Here is a 20,195-nt window from a genome sequence, read left to right as displayed (position 1 = left end):
CCCCAAGATGGCTTTGGGGTTTGGGGACTATGCAGGACCTTTTCTGGGGGCCCTGTGCCTGAATATCTCAGCCTCAAAGGGGCTGTTTGTGCCCACCAGAGGGACTGGGTCAAGTTGGGGCTGCAAACAGACGGAGCGCCGAGGCTTTCGGCGCTGGAGCGGAGCGGGAACGTGGAGACCAGCGGGTTCGGTGCGGGGCACCACGCAGCCCGCCTGCGCCGGGCTGACAGCCGCCCTCCGGCCACCGCGGCCGCGCCCCCTCCGCCCGGGGCCGGGGAGGGGCAAGGGAGGGGGCCGGGCAGGGCGGCACTGCCCCCCGCGCCGCCCGCCCCGGCCCGGGGAGGACCGTGTGAAAATGAGGCTGGGGCTCGCGGGGCGGGCGGGGCCGGGCCGGGGGTGCCAGAGCGCGGCGGGCAGGGCGCCCGCACACACCTCCCCGAGCCGCCGCCGCCGCCGCCTGTGCCCGCAGCTGCCGCCATCCATGGGGCTCGCGGGCCGCGGGTGTCCCGGGGCGGCCCGGGCGCTGCTGCTGCTGCTGCCGCTGCTGCCGGCGGCGGCCGTCCCGCCGGGCCGGGGCCGCGCCGCGGGGCCGCCGGAGGGTGAGTGTCCGGCCGCGGGGCGCACCTGGCACGGCGCGGCGGCGCGGGCGGGGCGGGCGCCGGGGAGGGTGTCCTGGTCCCTCGCGGGGTCCCCCGAGCCGGGCGGGCGGGTCCGGGGGCTTGGAGGCTGGAGCTCCGCGTGGCCCCCGCTCACCCGGGGCCCTCACCCGCCGGCCAGGCCAAGGCGCCACCACCGCTTGGGCCAAAGGCCCAGGGCCGGAGTCCCGCGGCCCGGACTCGGACCCGGAGCCGCTGACAGTTCCCGCCCCGGTCCCCGCCGCCCCGGGTGTCCCCGAGAGCGCCCGCTCGTCCGACTCTGGCCAGCAGAGCAGGGAGGAGGGACTGACCGGGCCCTGGGGATCCAGCTCCTCATCGTGTGGATGGGGAGTCCGAGGGGGGCCGGGGCACATCCGTGAGGCCGTGGCAGTTTTGCCCCCTTCTTTCTTTGGGGACCTGGAAGTTCTCCTGCCTGCTTGAGGGTCGGCTCCGGAGACCATTTGCGGACCAGTGGCTGTTTGAGGATCTGGGAATGCGATTAAGCAGCAACAAGTCCAGGTTTTCAGCAGCCAGGGATAAGAACTCCTGGGCAAACTGGACTTGCAGCACTTTCAAAACTCCTGAGTTTTTAATTGCCATCCTGGAGTGGTGTCACCTCAGGAAATACTTATGCCTAGGCAGGTTTCCAGGTTGACAGGACCGGTGGGGCTGGGGGCAGTGGGGACCCCATTCCCACTTTGCACCGTCTGAGAGCTCAGGATGGTGTTTGCTCAGAACCCAGGGCGAGCTTTCCCCGCAGACCCTAAACCCTTGGGAAGCTGACAGACAGCTGCTCGGCTTTCAGAGCTTTTTCGCCATCCCTCTTTCGCAGGCATTTACTATTGCCTACTCACATGCCAGGCTCTGTGCTTGGCATCAGGGACACAGACTCGGTCTGTTGTCAAGACATTGTTTAGTGGAGAGACAGGCAGGAAAATAGACAGTAACAACCCTGCATGGTAAGTGCTATGAAAGGACATAAATGTGGGAGCACATGGTGGGGGACACCTGCGCTGGGGGGCATGGCAGGCTTCCTGGAGAAGGTGAATTTCAGCTGAGTCCTCAAGGCAGTAGGCGGTGGTGGGGGTAATTCCAGTTAAACAGAACAGGCTGCATCTGGAAACTGGGGCCTGGAGACAGTACGGTTCATTCCAGGGCTCCCAAGCAGTTTTAGCGCGTGAGGAGTGAAGGGGATAGGCTGGTGGGGAATGATCCTAGACAGGGGCCGAGGCCAGATCACACATGGCTTGGGGCCCCAACCTAGGTGTTTGCTGTGCTCTTTTGCAGATGTGGACGAGTGTGCCCAAGGGCTAGATGACTGCCATGCTGATGCCCTGTGTCAGAACACACCCTCCTCTTACAAGTGCTCCTGCAGGCCTGGCTACCAAGGGGAGGGCAGGCAGTGCCAGGGTAAGTGACTTGGGGACTATGTCAGGGGCCAGCAGAGAAGCTCTCACCTCCTCAGTTCTTGTAGTGCCCACTCATGTTGGTAAGATTGCTGCCCCCTAGCCCCCCGTCCCCTCACCTCCTCCCCTACTCCCGAATCGTGTCACCTACTCTCTGAAATGCATTTCAGATCCTTAAAGGATCTGAACATTAGGTGTTCCCCAGAGCTGACCATAGTTTTATGTGGCTCTGAAATGTCCTTTTGTCTAGCTTCTGGAAAAGAAAAGAGGTGCTTTAATATCTTTTGGTCCCACTCAGAGCCATGCTGATCAGGAGAGCCATGCCTGCCAGAGCAGGGCTGATCCTGCACCTCCTTGGGGCAGTTTGTACCCTTCCCTGAAGTCTGAATGCTGGAGTCCTGCTCTCCCCTGCTGGCTTAGGAGAATCCATCCTGTCCATGGCTTCAGCAGTGTGACAAACGTTATCACAATGTTTGGCATTGTGATCTGCCAAGCTTTAGAGCTTCACCAAGGAACTACCTCATTTAGAGCTACAAGTTCATCCTGGAGACGTGTGCGTAGAGGAATATTTTAGCCCTTAGGGCTCCAGATCTGGGAGCCTGAAGTCTGGACTCTGCCATTTTATGTTCTGGGCTAAGTGTCATGACCTCTGAAGTTCAGGACTGGCCAGAGACTGGGAACTCATAGAAGGAGACTGTTCCTGGGGATAGAAGTCATGGCACATCGGAGTTGGCAGGGCTATTCAGGGATTTCCAGGCCAGTCTCATTCTTCATTTCACAGATGGGGACTCTAAGGCCCAGGGGACTTCTGGCTATGATCACATAATTAGCCTGCAGGTGAAAAAAAGTCAGATCTCCACCCCAGCTCTGTCCCCAGCCCCACATTTCTCATATTCACTCAGCCTCCTGCTGTCCCTCTTTGGCTGGGTGAGAAGTCCTACTGTCTATGGTCATCCCTTGCAGGAAGAAGCTTAAAATTGATGTGAAACATTGAACTCATCTCCATAAATCCTTCCTTGCTTCTCGACCCAACCTTGACAAACATGTTGGTGGCCCCTTTCATTCTGACAAAACTCTTTATAATTTGGGCTTAACTCCAGTGGGAAATGATCTTCTGAATACTTACAGGGCCTAAACCACCTATTGAGTAAGAAAGTCCCTTCCAAGTCCCCTTCCGCTTTGAAAAACATGTTAACTTCTTTAGACCAGGAGGAAAGTTTTTAATAAATGTCTATTCTGGTGGCATTTAATGGCCTAGTATTCATACCCTGATGTTTCAAACCATCTGTTTCATATTATGGCCTCTGAGTGATAAAGATTCTTGGTATTGGAACAGCATGTAATGTCCAATGATGCCTAGTACATGGTAGACACTCAATAAACTTTCTTGGTTTTGAATAATTGACTGTACAAGATAGGCTTAGTCACTAGCACCTTGACACAAAGCGGACAAACACACAAATGAAATATCTAGATATAGAACATGCAGATGAGTAGTCAGGTAACTGTCAGAAGCTTTTGTAGTATTATAGCAATGGTCTAATTCTGCTCCCCTCCCCCATCTCCTTGTCTTCTTAGCACAGCTGAATCAAGCTGGGATTTTTAAAATGAGCTTTGTTAAAAGAAAGACCAAAGGAAAATATAGACAACAAATATGGATAACAGATGGGATTATAATAGGCAAGTTTGGATTGGGTGACACCCCTTGGGAAATCAGGAAGCTGCCCTTTGTGCACGAGGAGCAAAGCTCCTGCTTCTTGCATCAGAGGAGGCGTGTTCCTGGTCAGATTCATAGCAAGTGGGGTTGGTGGTCCATCCATGAAGCCCTTGTGCTTCTCCATGTTCATGTCTGCCCAGAGATAGGAAGCCACCTCTTTCTCTCTGCCCTATGTCATGGGAGGCCAAAAGACTCTCTCTCCTGGAAACATCTCCCTGCATGCCCTCTCTGTTTTTTAACATTCTATTTGCAGTACTGGAATTCATACATGTTGGTACCTTGCTTGTGGAAAAAACTGTTTGCTTCTTTACCATGTGGATATTCCATGTCCTCCAATTGCTATATACTATCTGGTGGCACAAAACCATGCCACTGATTTCATTCAGATAAAGTACATCTTTAGTAAATGATGTTAAATGGCAAGTGGCAAGAATTTCCTTACTCTTAGCTTTTGAGGTTGACATATTACAAATGAAATGGAATTGCTAACAGTTTATAATTGAAAAGTATGCCATTTAGTTTAAAATAATGAATAATTGACTGGAATTTCTCCTTTTATATACTTACATTTATTTTAAAATAATGTATGATTTTTGTTATAAAAAGTAAATCAAAAAATATATAATATAAAAAAATTAAAGTGCCTTCTATCCCTTTATCCACAAAGTCCACAGACTCTATCCACAGATAGAGTTATTGTTAACAGTGAACATATATCCTTTGTACTGTCATTTTAAACTAAAACCCTAGAAGGATTTGATCTTTTAAATACCTGTGGTATTTATAATGCTAGTAAGTAAGGATATCTATCCCTGTTTAGTTTGGATTTTTTCATATAGGAATCCAGAAATGGAAATTTTCTCCTGATAAGAAAGAGCAGAGGAAATGAAGATTTTAAGGATTCAAAGATTTAACTCCTTTATCTGTGTTTCTTGGCCCATTAATTTTTAAGCCTCTTGGGACCAACCTATGGTATCATTTATGTTGTGATTATTCCCTGCCTCACTGCTTACATTTAAGTTCAAGAATGGTTTGCCCAGAGTGGCCAGAATTTTATCCTTCATAAAGTTTCCTCTGCCAAAATGTTGGAGAAATGAAAGTATGCACTCTGAATAAGTAGTTTTTAAAATAATGTGGTTCAGAAGTAGCTTTAGATAATGTTTTATCCTAAATAATCTTTGCTTATATCCCAGACTTTGCAGGGTGGGGGGAGCATGTCTCAGTGGTCAATATTCATTGTATAGTCCTTACTTTTTTTTTTTTTTTTTTTTTTGAGACAGAGTCTCGCTCTGTTGCCCGGGCTAGAGTGAGTGCCGTGGTGTCAGCCTAGCTCACAGCAACCTCAAACTCCTGGGCTTAAGCGATCCTACTGCCTCAGCCTCCCGGGTAGCTGGGACTACAGGCATGCACCACCATGCCCGGCTAATTTTTTCTATATATATTTTAGTTGGCCAGATAATTTCTTTGTATTTTTAGTAGAGACGGGGTCTCACTCTTAGGCTCAGGCTGATCTCGAACTCCTGAGCTCAAACGATCCGCCCGCCTCGGCCTCCCAGAGTGCTAGGATTACAGGCGTGAGCCACCGCGTGTATAGTCCTTACTTTTCAGTTTAAGAAACTGAATCAAGTTTAACAAGGATGAATCTAAAGTTGGCCTTTGTATAATGAGCTGTGTTTTTCTTTTTTAAAAACTTTTTATTTTGAAATAATTTTAGACTGCAGAAAAGTTGCAAAGATAGTGCAGAGTTCATATGTGTATATGCCCTTCACACATCTTACCCTAATGTTAGCAACTTACACAACCATAGTAGAGTTATCAAAACCAGGAAATTAACATTAGTGCAATACAATTAACTAAACTATAACCTTTATTCGAATTTAACCAGTTTTTACCTGCTGCTCTTTTTCCGTTCTAGAATCCAATTCAAGGCCCCACGTTATATTTAGCTGTCATATTTTTTTTATCTCCTCCAACCTGTGACAGTTCCTCAGTCTATCCTTGTCTTTCATGACATTGACACTTTTGATGAGTACTGCTCACTTTGTTTGTCTTATGTTTTCTCATGATAAGAATTGAAATGATAAGAGAATGTCTTGTGTTTGTTTTCTTATGATGAAATTGAGGTTATACATTTTTGGCAAGACCACCACTGAGGTGCCATTGTGTCCTTCTCAGTGTATCACATCAGGGCTACATGATGTCAACATGTTCCATTCCTAGTGATGTTAACCTTGATCGCCTAATAAGATGGTGTTTGCTGGGTTTCTTCACTGTACAGTTACTATTTTTTTTCTTTTGCCATAGATACATAACTTAGGCAAGATACTTTGAGACCATACCAGCATCTTTTTTCTCCCCAAATCTTTGCTCACTGATGTTAGCATCCAGCTGTGGATCTTGCCTGCAATAATTATTACTGTGATGTGTGCCTGCTGATAATTTTACATTTCCCTCATACTTTATAATCTATTAATTGAGATGCTTTTGTAAGGAAGAACTGTCCCTTCTCCACCATTTATTTATTTATGCACTTATTTATTTATTTATACTACGATGGTCTCATGGGTATTTATTTAATTTTGTCTATAATTATTTATTTTTGACTCAAGTTATTCCAGCTTCAGCCATTGGAACTCCTTCCCATTGTCTCCTGTGTCATTTTAACATCCTTTTTTTGGAAATTCCTAACCTTCTGGTACCACAATATGCTCTAGACTCATATTATATTTTCCCTTCTTTAGCCTTAACATCAACCACTTCTCCAAGGAGCTCTGATTCCTTTTATTGGAAAATTGTATATAGAAACCAAGATCTGGCTGCTGAGTGATCTCACTGCTACAGGGTGTAATTGTTCCTAGGCCCTCTCAGTGCACAGAGCTAGGAAACACATGTATGATACTAACCCACCTGTACACATACATCTATATTTATTCCTTATATCTATCCATCTGTATGTATGTAAATTAAAAACAGTGAGTTACACTGATACTTTGAGTTCCAAACCAATACTGCAAGATTCATTCTAACCTAAGTCTTTGTTTATTCATAACTTCTTTCTCCAACAGTAAGAAAACCTGGCTCTCATTATCTGCAACGTATTTACCTGTTTGTTCAATCCTAGTACACATGTATTTACAGAATTACTAATCCATAACCCTGTGAGTAAAACAGATTTACTGACTAGAGTACAGTATTTACGAGAGCATAGTACACAGCTGTTTTTGTTTTTAACCTTACAGCATTCAGTCATGATGTTGTTTTTCAAAGTTACTTGGGTTAGTACTTTTCTTCCCCATCCCCTTCAGTGTGGTTATGCTATTAATTTATAATACAGTTAGGTTCATTTGTTTCTTTTTGTATTCCATCTATTTTTGTCTCCTCCCACCCCTCCCAGCGCTTCCTGGTTGATTGCGTGTATGTATGTGTGTGTGCATGTATGTAAAGCCTCCGTGGTTCTAAGAGTCAAAGCTATACAGAAAGGTGTGCACAGAGAAGTGCTGGTCCCTTCTCCTTCCTCTTACCTGGTTTTCATGCCTCCTTCATCTCCTCCCCCACACCCTGTGGGTCACCAATCTCTTTAGTTTCTGGTCTATCCTTTCTATATTTCTTTTGTACAAATAAGCAGATAAATTTATATTTTCTTTTTAACAACTTTACTAAGGTATAAATTGTATATCATAAAATTCACCAATTTTTAAAGTGTACAAATCAATGATTTTTAGTAAATTAGCTGAGTTGTGCAACTATGACCATAATACCAATATCATCACATTTTCAAATGTTTTCCTCCCCTCAATAAGATCCCTCATGATCATGTATTCCTCATTCCCAGCCCAGCCCCAGGCAATCAGTAATCTACCGGAAATCTATATCTCTATATTTGCTTTTTCTGGATATTTCATATAAATTGAATCATACAATATGTGGTCTTTTATGTTTGGCTTCTTTCACTTAACATAATGTTTTTGAGGTTTATCCGTGTTGTATCCTGTTTTGGCATTTCATTTGTTTTTATTGTTGAATAGTATTCCATTCTATGAATATACCATGTTTTGTTTATTCATTTACCAGTTGATAAGCATTTCAGTTGTTTCTATAGTGGGACTTTTATAAATAATGTTGCTATGAACATTTGCATGCAAACCCCTGCATGGATATAATATTTCATTTCTCTTGGGGATATGTCTAGGAGAATTACTGAATCATATGGTAAATATATGTTTAACTTTTAAAGAAACTGCCAAACTGATGATTTCTTGGATATCACACCAAAGGCACAGGCAACAAAAGAAAAAACTAGACAAATTAGATTTCATGAAAATTTAAAAATTTGGTACATCAAAAGACAATATGAACAGAATATAAAGGCAACTCACAAAATGGGGAAAATGTTTGTAAATCATATATCTGATAAGGGGTTAATATCCAAAATATATACAGAACTCTTAAAACTCAACACCAAAAATCAAACAACCCAATTCAAAAATGGGCAAAGGATTTGATATTTCTCCAAAGAAGATACACAATCGGCCAATAAGCACATGAAAAGATGTTCAGCGTCACTAACGATAAGGGAAATGCAAATCAAAACTACTAATGGGAGATACTGCTCACACCCATTAGGGTGACTACTATCAAAAAAACTCCAGAAAATAATAAATTTGATGAGGATGTGGAGAAAATGGAATCCTTGTACACTGTTGGTGGAAATGTAAAGTGGTGGAGCCACTATGGAAAACAGTATGGTGGTTCCTCAAAAAATTAAAAAAATGTAAAGTGGTGCAGCCACTATGGAAAACAGTATGGTGGTTCCTCAAAAAATTAAAAATAGAATTACCATATGATCCAGAAATTCCACTTCTGGGCACGTACTCCCCCCAAAATTGAAAGCAGGATCTTGAAGAGATATTTGTACACCCATATTCATAACATTATTCACAATAGCCAAAAAGTGGAAGCAACACAAGTGTCCATCAACAGATGAATGGATAAGCAAGATGTGGTACATAGAATGGAACGTTATTATCCAACCTTAACAAAGACAGAAATCCTGACATGCTACAACATGGGCAATACTTGAGAACATTATGTTAAGTGAAATAGACCAGTCATAAAAACAAATACTGTATGATTCCACATATATGAGATACTTAGAGTAGTCAAAATCAGAGAGTCAGAAAGTAGAATGGTGAGTGCCAGGGGCTGTGGGGAAGGGCAATGAGGGGTTATTGTTGAATGGGTATAGAATTTCAGTTTTACAAGGTGAAAAAAGTTCTAGAGATAAATGGTGGTGATGGTTGCGTACAACATTACAAATGATTTAATCATACCAAACTGTACACTTAAAAAAAAAAAGAAACTGCTAAACTATTTTCCAAAATGGCTATGCCATTTTACGTTCCCATCAGTAATGTATGAAGGTTCTCATTTCTCCACATCCTTGCCAACAGTTGTTATTGTCTGTCTTTTTTATCACAACCATTCTAACAAATGTGAAATGGTATCTCATTGTGGTTCTAATTTACATTTCCCTGATAACTAATGATGTTGAGCATTTTTTTCATGTGTTTGTTAGCCATTTGCATATCATCTTTGAAATGTCAAATCTTTTGCCCATTTTAAAATTGGGTTGTTTATCTTACTGAGTCATGAGAGTTCTTTGTCAGTCCTTATAAATTTATGGATGGTGTGTTTGGTATTATGTCAAAGAAATCTTTACCTAATCCAAATCTTAAAGACTTTTCTCATATATTGTCTCTGAAAAGCTTTACAGTGTTAGCTCTTACATTTAGGTCTCTGATCCATTAGAGTTGATTTTTGTGTCTGGTATGAAGTAAGGGGCTAAAGTCATCTTTTCTGCATATGGATATCCAATTATCCCAGCACCATTTGTTGAAAAGGCTAACATTTATCCCAATGAATCACCTTAGCACTTTTGTTTAAAATCAAGTTACCATAATAAATATAAGGGTTTATTTCTGGACTCTCAATTCTGTTCCATTGATCTGTATGTCTGTCTTTATGCCCATACCACAGTGTCTTGGTAACTGTACCTTAAAGTTGTAGTTAAAGTCCTCCAAATTTGTTCTCCTTTTTCAAAGTTGTTTTGGCTCTTCTGAGTCTTTTGTATTTCCATGTAAATTTTAGGATAACCATGTCAAGTTCTGCAAAATGTGTGCTGAAATTTTGTTTTTATATTCCTGTATTTCTTACATGAAGATATATACTACAGATACGCGTGATTTTTTTCATTTAATAGTATATCCTAGAAATCACTCCAAATCAGTTCGTAGAGATCTTTGTCACTTTTTTTTACAGCTGCATAGTACTCCCTGGAGTAGTGGTATCATAATTTACTAAATTATTCTTAGAGGTATGGGCAAAAATGCTGCAGTGAATAACTTTGTGCATATTTGTTTTCCTATTGTTGGAGATATACTTTCAGGGTTGATTCCTAGAAGTGGGATGGCTGGGTAAAAGGTAAATGCATATGTCTCCATAAATAGCCTTTGTTTGGTTTACTTTTGTTTTATTCCTCAGATATTGATGAATGTGAAAACGAACTCAATGGAGGCTGTGTCCATGACTGTTTGAATATTCCAGGCAATTATCGTTGCACGTGTTTTGATGGCTTCATGTTGGCTCAAGATGGTCATAATTGTCTTGGTAAGGAAAACATTTGGAAATGGCAATTCTCATTTACCCACCCTCCAGGCTCCCCACCCCTTTTCTTTCCTTTGATGAAAATTTATGAAGACAAAAGAGGATCAGAGACTTTTGTTTTCTGGCCCCTTGGAAATCAGACTCCCTGATAGAAAATCAGGTAAAGTATTTTAGTTGTGTTTTTTTTTTTTTTTTGAGATGGAGTCTGGCTCTGTCACCTGAGCTAGAGAGCCATGGGGTCATGGGGTCAGCCTAGCTCACAGCAACCTCAAACTCCTGGGCTCAAGCAATCCTCCTGCCTCAGCCTCCCTCAACCACCACACCCAGCTAATTTTTCTTTTTTTAGGAGAGACAGGGTCTCACTCGTGCTCAGTCTGGTCTCAAACTCCTGACCTAAGCACCTGCCTTGGCCTCCCAGAGTGCTAGGATTAGGTGTGAGCCACCATGCCTGGCCAGTGTGTTTTAGTTTTTATGTGTCTAGTCATAATATAAATTTTGCATTAGTTCAAGGAGATGGCTGGACATGGTCATTACTATTTATTGATTTTCTAGTACGGACTTGCCACTTTTAAAATCATTTGTCTGGAGTCGCAAGGTCCTGACTTATAACCATTTATTTAATGCTGTGTCTCTATTCTGGAATAGGCAAAACCCCTTGTCTTGAAGACTCCAAATGTGTCCCTGGGTCATAGCCAGATAGACCTCCCTCTTTTTTCTTGAAAGAGAAAGAAAATCAAACAGAAACCTTCGGCCGGGCGCAGTGGCTCACACCTGTAATCCTAGCACTCTGGGAGGCTGAGGTGGGCGGATCGTTTGAGCTCAGGAGTTTGAAACCAGCCTGAGCAAGAGCAAGACCCCATCTCTACTAAAAAATAGAAAGAAATTAACTGGACAACTGAAAATATACAGAAAAAATTAGCCAGGCATGGTGGCGCATGCCTGTAGTCCCAGCTACTTAGGAGGCTAAGGCAGAAGGATTGCTTGAGCCCAGAAGTTTGAGGTTGCTGTGAGCTAGGCTGACGCCACAGCACTCTAACCAGGGTGACAGAGTGGGACTCTGCCTCAAAAAAAAAAAAAAAAAAAAAAACAGAAATCTTCCCTGAACATCCTTCTAGTATTCCACAAAACAGAAACATCTGTTTCATTCCCTGAGTTAGAGACTGTAAAGAGTGTTGTTTACATTGATTCCTTATGCCAGGAAAAAAATAGAACTTAGAAACAGCAAGCAATTGGATGGGGCTGAGTGTTGGATAGTCTTAGAGAATACAGCATACCTGGCAGGTAGGTATTTATGGTTTGTTTTATAAGGCTGGTGTTATCAGTTGGACAGGAGGACATCAGGGGAGACACATGGCATCAGGGGTCCTTTGATACTGCTGACCTTTCATATGGTTGACTTACTAATGTCTAGTCGGCCAACTAAGGAGCAGCTTGAGCCTGGCTCTAGCTCTGTGGGGGCAGCTATGCCCCCTTACCGTGCAGTAACAATGGCCACTTGATCAAATGCTTTGAGATCAGCATAAAAGGCACTAGGAAAAGTACAGGTAGAACTTGTATTTTGAGTGTTGTGGCTCTGGAGTTGGGGAGGGGAGTAGTTCCATTTGAGACCCAACCCTCATAATGATCTTTGTCCCGCTTCAGTGTCACCTGGAGTTCCAACCTCATAGACTCTGTTTGTTCCTGTCTATGCCCTGTGTGAGGGATCAGGCTTTGGTGTGCAGACCGCTTGGGCTTTCAAGCCTGCAGTTGTCAGTAAGACTTTTTTTTTTTTTTTGAGACAGAGTCTCACTCTGTTGCCTGGGCTAGAGTGCCGTGGTGTCAGCCTAGCTCACAGCAACCTCAAACTTTTGGGCTCAAGCGATCCTCCTGCCTCAGCCTCCCAAGTAGCTGGGACTACAGGCATGTGCCACCATGCCCAGTTAATTTTTTCTATATATATTTTTTCAGTTGCCCAGCTAATTTTTATTTTTTAGTAGAGACAGAGTCTCGCTCTTGCTCAGGCTGGTCTTGAACTCCTGAGCTCAAACAATCCGCCTGCCTTGGCATCCCAGAGTGCTAGGATTACAGGCGTGAGCCACAGCGCCCAGCCTGTCAGTAAGACTTGATTGAAGGCTGGGGAGGTCAATGACCTTTCTGCAGACTTTCTAGGCAGTCAGTAACACAAAAAGACATATTTGAGAGACAATCCTGAGAGCAGGAATAAACTGAAATTAATTAAAAACTCAAAACAGTATAATTTGTTGGGAGGCATACAGTATAGTCCGGACTTTTTGTTTGTCTGTGTTAACCATTTTCAGGGAGAGAGTTCTCTCTGATGTGTCAACAGTGGCATTTTGAGGATTGGTGTGTGGTGTCAGACTGATGCTCATGGCTGGTGCTCTAATCCACAGCCTGGGGGAAAGTAGGGGCTTCCTAAGGGCAGCAAGCTGAACCATCAGGGATTGAGGACCTGGCCAGGGTTGGATGGGGTGGCTCTGAGTACAGGCTCAGAAATCCAGAGCCCAGATTGTTCCTTGTCTTAGCCAACAACCCAGCTATCTCAGCAGAGTGTCTCCACTTCCCCTCCTCGGGGTCCTTGTGAACTAGGCAGCAAGGATCTGCCTTGCAGAGAGACCCTGAGCATCCACTGAGGATTTCTGAAGTGCGTGAGGACTCCTTTAAATGAAGGCATGAGAAAATAAAGTACTTTTGGAAGAACAGGGGCAGCACACACAGAGATTTCTCTGCCATTCAGACTTGAAAGAGCTGAAGCTCTTTGTGGCAAGAAGCTCAGAGCCAAAACCTTTCAGGAGTGGCAGTTTCCCGAGTTATCTGGGGTGACCCCTCACCTCTCCCCCCGCCCCCCCCACCACACATTAGCCACAAATATATTAGCAGGGATACCCAGAGGACAAACACCACTTAGCTCTGGCGTTAAACCCGGAGTGCTCCAAGATCCTGAGTGCCAGCAAGCCTCAAAAACAAAAGGCAGCTCTTCCACGCAGCTCACCCCATCTGCACTTAGTTTCTGTTTATAGAGTATCTGAGAGCTCGGCATAGCTGTTCAGCTTTGTAGCAGTGGTTCTCAGCCCTGGTCACACGTTAGAATCACCTGAGAAGCCTTGGCTTCATCCCAGGCTGGTTACATCAGTACCTCTGGAGGTCACATCCAGGCATCAGGGTTCTAACATGTAGCCAGGGTTGGGAACCACTCACTGTTTTTCAGTCTGGAGAAGCTCACCAGCCTAGTGATAGAATTTGCGTGCATGAACACACACACTTTTGTATTTATCCAATCAGAGTACATCACCCAGCTTAGGGACACATTTCTGATTGCTTTGGAGAAAAGAAATAGTGGGTTAAATGTGGGATGGGGGTGTGGCAGCTCAGTCGGGCACACGCCTTAGCCCACACCCAATCCAGGATTTGGTGTTCAGGGAAACAGACCTCTCCAGCTCGCTGTAGAACAGCCAGGCCAGGTGTGTTCCAGCACGGCCCATCCTCTGGGACGTGCCTCCTTCACCCTTTGGCACAGACAAGGGCAAGTTTGTTAGGCTTTAGGGGATGGCTCGAGTCCCATCAGTTTAGTCAGGCATCTGCTTGGGAGTGTGGGAGGACAGATGACTGTAAGATCTGAAGCTTGAAACCAGGTAACAGATATTTAAATGTGGATTTTCTTATTACAGATACGCCCAGGAGCTAGTGATAGGGACATGAGAAATTAGGCTGGAGAAAATAAATTGCTTTTATATTGGCCTTCTCCAGGAGCCTTTGTTGTCTGAAACTTTCCTTGAAGTTTCTCTTCTTTGGGTCAGGTGATGCTGCGCTCACCTGCTTGTTTGTTCGTGCATTGAACAGTTAATGAGCACCTGCTGTATTCTAGGGCTGTGCTAATTAAAACAAAAAGTCTCTGTCCTCAAGGAGTTTGCAATCTAGAGATGGATAAGTAAAGGATTTTGAGAATGCGATTCAGTAAGTGTGTTAATACAGCTGTGTACAGGATATTACAGATGTAGAATCCCCTAAAGATTCTCCCTCCCTGCCTTTCGGACAGCTCCCTTTTAGAGGCTCCTGGGACTCTCGCTGTCTCTTCCACCTCCTCCCCACCCCGGCATTATCCAGAATTCTACCTCTGGCTTTCTCTTTTCTGCTCCCTTTCTCTCCCTTCCCGCACTCCTGCCTTTGGCTGTCATCAACATCCACCACTTTATCAGGCAACTACAAGTAAATGGTTTTCAAAGGTGCGCATACAACACCAGATTCTCTTCCAACCAAACTCAGGTTTCGTACTACTGCTGGACCTAGCGCTGAATTCCAGCATTTCAGACACATCACCTCCCTGCCTTACAGGCGGATGAGGGGGAACCATGTCTCCATTCCCATTTCTGTGCCCAGCACTGGTCTTCCTATGTTTCTTTTCCAGTAAGGCCTTGGTGTCCTCTAACGATGCCCCACCCCACAGCCCACATGCTCACGGCCCTGCAGCACCTTGGCCACCCCCGGTCTTCTTCTGTGCCTTGCTTCCCAGCATCCCGGCCACCAGCCCCTGCTCCGTCCCGCACTAGCACTCGCTGTGGCTGTTTCAGGTGTGTGTGTGAAGCTGGATCCCAGGATTTCCATTCTCCTCCTTCCCTGTGTCCTGCCCTCGCTGCTGCTTATTTTTCCCAAAGTGAAGGCCTGACTATGTCTCTTCTGCTCCAGTGGTTCCCAGCCGCTTCCCAAAGTAAGTAGGAACTTCTTTGCCTGGTGTTCAAGATTCTGCAGTGTGACCCCGATTGATCTTCCCAGCTGTCTCTCCTGTAACTTCCCTCCCTGTGCCCTGTGCTCCTGCCAAACTGGATGACTCACCAGTATCTGAATGTGCTCCATGCTTCCCGGCCTTCGTGCTATCACTCGTGCTCTCTCTTCTACCTACGGTCCTCTCTCTGCTGATTTATAACTGGAGAAATCCTGAGGGCTCATCTTTCATCAGCTTTCCCATAAAACCCATCCTGGCACCCCACAACCAGATGTGACCTCCCTTTTTTTGTACCAGCTTTTACTTTCTCTCAGAATCATTTGTATATTCATCTCTTACTGAAGGGCACACTCCTAGAGGGAAGGAATTTTATCTTCCTCATCTGTGTTTTACTGTCTCCTCTAGCACTGTGCTAGAGGAGAAAAGAAGGTGTTCAATAAATATTTACTGAACTGATTTATCTTGTGTCTGTGTGGTGGGCGTGGCCAAGTGAGCCCCAGACCGGTAAGTGCTGCGTTAATTGACTGTGGGCCTCACCGTGGATTGCAAGAGCTTCTGTGATGCAGGGACCAGGAGAGGGACCTCATCTCTGCCTAGCAGGAGCCCCTGAGCTGTTGGGCTGGGTGGGGTGTTTGAAACAGTCACCAAAGCAAAGGCTAATCCCTCTCTCCCTCCAGATGTGGACGAGTGCCTGGAGAACAATGGCGGCTGCCAGCACACCTGTGTCAACGCCATGGGGAGCTACGAGTGCCGCTGCAAGGAGGGCTTTTTCCTGAGTGACAATCAGCACACGTGTATTCACCGCTCAGAAGGTACCTCTGTCCTGCTGTGGGCGGGGGCGGAGTGAGACATCTGAGACCCACCCTTGCACACACACAGTGACTTTAGGGGGGCAGCTGGAGGCCTGAGGCCAGGCCCAGACTCTGCTGCTGGGTAACTGTGGGGAAGATTTTTTTAACTTCAGCTTCCTCCCTTGGCAAAATAAGTGCACTGGACAGGGTGAGCTCTGAGGTCCTTTCAAACTCTCACATTCTCTGATTCTAATCTTTAAATAGAGTACATTTCAAACATGACTAGGTGTCTCAGGAGCAATGAGTTGCCAAGTTCTTCAAAAAAGTGCTGAAAACCGCAACACCGTGTGAGCGTGCTCCTTGCTCTGGGTGGGTAGGGAGGAGGCTGGATCCTTCCCACAGAGAACTTCAGTGAATTGCCCTGCTTTCAGCCCCAAGCTAGATCTGGCCCTTCCCTGTTTTGCATTTTTGAACTTCAAGGGGCAGAAGGGCTCCCTCCCTGGACTTGGGCTCTCTGTGCTGTGGTTCCTTTCACCCATGTCACCATTTATCTTTCCTCCATAAATGTGCAGAAAATTGTTCTCTTCTGATGGCCTTCCTTTCATTTTCTTTACTGTGAGTTTAGACCTTTTGTTAAATCCTCTGTTATATTAGTAGATTCTTGGGGGGGAGAGGCATTAAGTACATGTGTCCAATTAGTTATTTTTAACTGAATGGCATCCTTTTAATTCTGCTCTGCTCACTTTTAAGCCAAAGAGCCACATTTTGGTGACTGTATTTCTCTTGGGATTGCATCTGTGTGCTTTTAGGGGAAATGCCCTAAATATTAGACTATTAGCTCCTTTTGTCACATGTTGCTCATTCATTCCCATAACTTAAGAATGAAGTCATTTTAAGTTCCACTACTATTTAATCACATATTTGCAGATGTATTGTTTTAATCATGGTTTTAGTGACTTTTCAAGGGTTTCTTCATGGAACATGATTTTTGTCTCATTTTCCAAGGATGATGGCTCATACCATATACCTTATTAGAATACCTGATTGAGTACTAAGAAAAATTGTTAGAAAAACCCCCAGGAGCCGATGGCTTTGATGGCTATCACCTGTAGTCTGTTCATTCTCTGTTTGGGGCAGGGGAGTCACACACACTGGGTCTAATCAGGTGGATTTCCTATCTCATGCCAAGCCCTTGATGGAGTAGCCGTTGGGTTTCATTTTCCTGCCAGGGTCTCTGGTCTCTGTGGTGTGTACTGCAGTCTTGTCCAACACAGGCAGAGCCCAAGGTAGGAATGAATTAAGATGTCAGTGGCACAAAGTCTTCTCCCCTTTTGGTTGCTCAAAGCTGCTTCCTGGGCAGTCACTCTGGCTTGCTCTTCAGGTGGCTGACGGGGGGGGGGCTCAACCTGTAGGTGAACCCATTGCTTGAACACCCCCAGTGTGCATTCCACCCACTCACAAAGCAGTGTGTGGCAATTAAGATCACCTCTTACCTTGCACTTCCGGAGCCCTGGCTCGGCCCCTCTGTTCCCTCCTGCAAAGCTCTCCAGACTGATTAGAGACACAGGCTCCTTGTAACAGAAGCAAATACAAATGCAGTTTCTTTCTGCAAACTGTTTTCTAAATTTTCTACAATTCAGACATTCTTGGATCCCCTGAAGAGTATTTAAAACGAACATATTTGTCTGGAACTAAAACCAAAATCCAAGAGTTGGAGTCGTGGTCTGGAAGTGCTCTGTGTGATTTTCTGTTGCATTTCAACTGATTGCTTGGCAAATTCATGGCAGTGTGAGCCAACAGGTTATAGCGATTTGTAATGGAGAACCTTTCCCTCCTAGGGCTTTAATTCTTCAAGTAGAACAGCCTGTAAACAGTTTTCTTATAGGATTTCTTCCCTGATGTGCATATTAAACCCTTAGAAACTGTACTAAAATAGACTTTAAAACCCACAGTAGAGGCCTTAAAAATGATTGAAAGACGGTAACACTGCAAGCTAGTATTTTCTAGTGCTGCTGTTATTGTTTTTAGTAATTATTTAGTAAATGTTTTTTAATAGAGGGGATCATAACAGTTGATTCTGAAGGAAAGCTCAACCTATTGATTTTTTTCTATCCTTGGAGACCCCAAAGCTCTGATAAAGAGACTGTGTGTTTTCACCCATATAATGAGGGTAGGCTGGAGAGAAACATCACCCCCAGCTTGCCTTTGTTCCTATTCATGGGTGCTCAGGCTCTCAAAATGAGCTTTCTCTTTCATTTTGTCTGCTCTGAGAATGTTTGGATGGTGTACTGCCGCCTTTTTAGGGCAGTGTGGGAGGTGTCAGGGTGGTGAAGAAGAGGCTGTACTCTGAGCAGGACCTGTTTCCCACTTTATGTAATGTTTCCCTCCCAGTTCACAAGGCATAGTTTTATTTCGTTTCCAAAAATATTCTTCAGTGGATCCCTGAGCCTAGGGAGCACCAGAATGGAGCGTTTCCAGTGTTTTGAGCTGTTTCCTTTCTGGTGAACTAACAGTCCTGGACATGACTTCCAAGCCAGTTTTGGGGAGAGCTAGGACCAGTGCTGGGCCACCCAGTTTGGACCAGATACATCTGTGGTGCCAAGCAGTGGTCTTGTTTTGAGTCAGGGTACCATGAAGAGCTTTGGGGTCACCTCTTGAAAAGCCATCAGCATTTCCAGTGCCATTTAAGCCTCCGTTACCTCCTGATAACTTCCAGTCTAGCTTGATATGAGATGACACCAGGCAGCAACTTCTCTGAATATCGCAATGGCATCCGGCACATGGTTGTTCTTACAAAGTGTTTCTTGTGTAAATGAATTGCTCTGAGGCAGTAAAGGTCACTTTGCAAATGTCTTAACAGACTTGTAAACAGTGAAAAAGAAGAAGCTGACCTGTTTGGGGAGTGTACTCTCCAGGTGTTATTGCCACCTTTTTGTGGGCACTATTATATTGACCCCGAGTGCTAGTTACTTCAAATGTCTGCTGACCCAAGGACAAACACAGTACTTGCTCGGCCTTCTCGGGAGGACAGGATACTGCTTCTAGAGGTAGCTCTTACCTCTCATGCTATCTCAGTGCTGGAGAGCAAATAACACCTTCAGAAATTACCAGCCAGAGCAAGAGAAAGCTTTCCATCAATCCGGCACAAGCCTCTTTCCGTGTTAATTGGCAGCAGTTCTTGGCATGGGTGAAGGAATCCCGGCAACATCCAGCAGATTGAGCACTAGAGTGCAAACAGCTCATAACTGTCAGATAAAAAAACAAGATGGTTTTAAGAGAGATTCCAGAGAGCATGGGATGTATTAACTATTGCACTGTGTTTTAGAATAGGAATGGCATCTGTTTGTATTAAAACAATTGGTCCAGTTAAGCACAGTTTTGATGGCTCTGTGGTGAGAGTCGGAGAGGGACTTTTGACTTCATTAGAACCTATTGGCTAAGGCTTTAGGAGCACAATATAGATAGCGTTGCACCCTAGAGAAGGTGAATAAAACCTGTTTGTACTCATGATTAAAACAGTGCTATTTCTATTATTAGAAGGTGTCTTGTTAGTAGAGAGCCAATGGAAACAAAGCCCCTGCTCTCAGAGATGTTGTAGAATTGCCTTGCACAAATGCAAAGAAGCAACATATGAACAGGTACTTACTAATGCACTGTAAACTGAGCAGATCTTGAAAACACTTTGGGGTGTGAGAATAGCCTGCAAAGTCTCAGAAAATTGGTTTTGAGATGCAGCAGATGCTGGTAAACCACATGGATGTTTACCTTGGTAGTGCCCCATCATTTAGGTGCATGTTAAACTGACCAGGAGCATAACCAACCATCCCACTTCCCACTACCATTACTATAAGCTTGGACCTAATAGAAATTTACAGTATGGCCAGGCGCGGTGGCTCACGCCTGTAATCCTAGCACTCTGGGAGGCCGAGGCGGGTGGATTGCTGGAGGTCAGGAGTTTGAGACCAGCCTGAGCAAGAGTGAGACCCCGTCTCTACTAAAAATACAAAGAAATTATCTGGCCAACTAAAAATATATATACAAAAAATTAGCCGGGCATGGTGGTGCATGTCTGTAGTCCCAGCTACTCGGGAGGCTGAGGCAGTAGGATCGCTTAAGCCCAGGAGTTTGACGTTGCTGTGAGCTAGGCTGACGCCACAGCACTTACTCTAGCCTGGGCAACAGAGTGAGATTCTGTCTCAAAAAAAAAAAAAGAAATTTACAGTATACCTGAAAAGAATTATACAGCAGCTAAGGAAACCACATGTA

At 44.8% G+C, this 20,195-nt stretch overlaps 1 protein-coding gene across 5 annotated transcripts in view; it reads left to right on the top strand.

The window, feature by feature from the left end:
• The first annotated feature begins 427 nt into the window (after positions 1-427).
• The window catches only part of SCUBE2 (signal peptide, CUB domain and EGF like domain containing 2), a 63,897-nt gene continuing 44,129 nt past the window's right edge, over positions 428-20,195 (top strand). For 4 of the 5 annotated variants that reach the window (XM_045557485.1, XM_045557483.1, XM_045557482.1 and 1 more), the window contains exons 1-4: positions 457-599; positions 1,923-2,045; positions 10,299-10,424; positions 15,816-15,950. In XM_045557485.1, the coding sequence (XP_045413441.1) occupies positions 482-599; positions 1,923-2,045; positions 10,299-10,424; positions 15,816-15,950 (502 nt within the window). In that variant the 5' untranslated portion in view covers positions 457-481. Of the gene's footprint in view, positions 600-1,922; positions 2,046-10,298; positions 10,425-15,815; positions 15,951-20,195 lie in introns of all 5 variants that reach the window. The other variant, XM_045557481.1, reaches the window with a different exon arrangement.

This window comes from Lemur catta, chromosome 7 (assembly GCF_020740605.2).
Source record: "Lemur catta isolate mLemCat1 chromosome 7, mLemCat1.pri, whole genome shotgun sequence".
In the NCBI taxonomy this organism is placed as follows: domain Eukaryota; kingdom Metazoa; phylum Chordata; class Mammalia; order Primates; family Lemuridae; genus Lemur; species Lemur catta.
The sequence above is the reverse complement of the archived record's forward strand: the minus strand, read 5'-3'. Positions and strand labels throughout refer to the sequence as shown.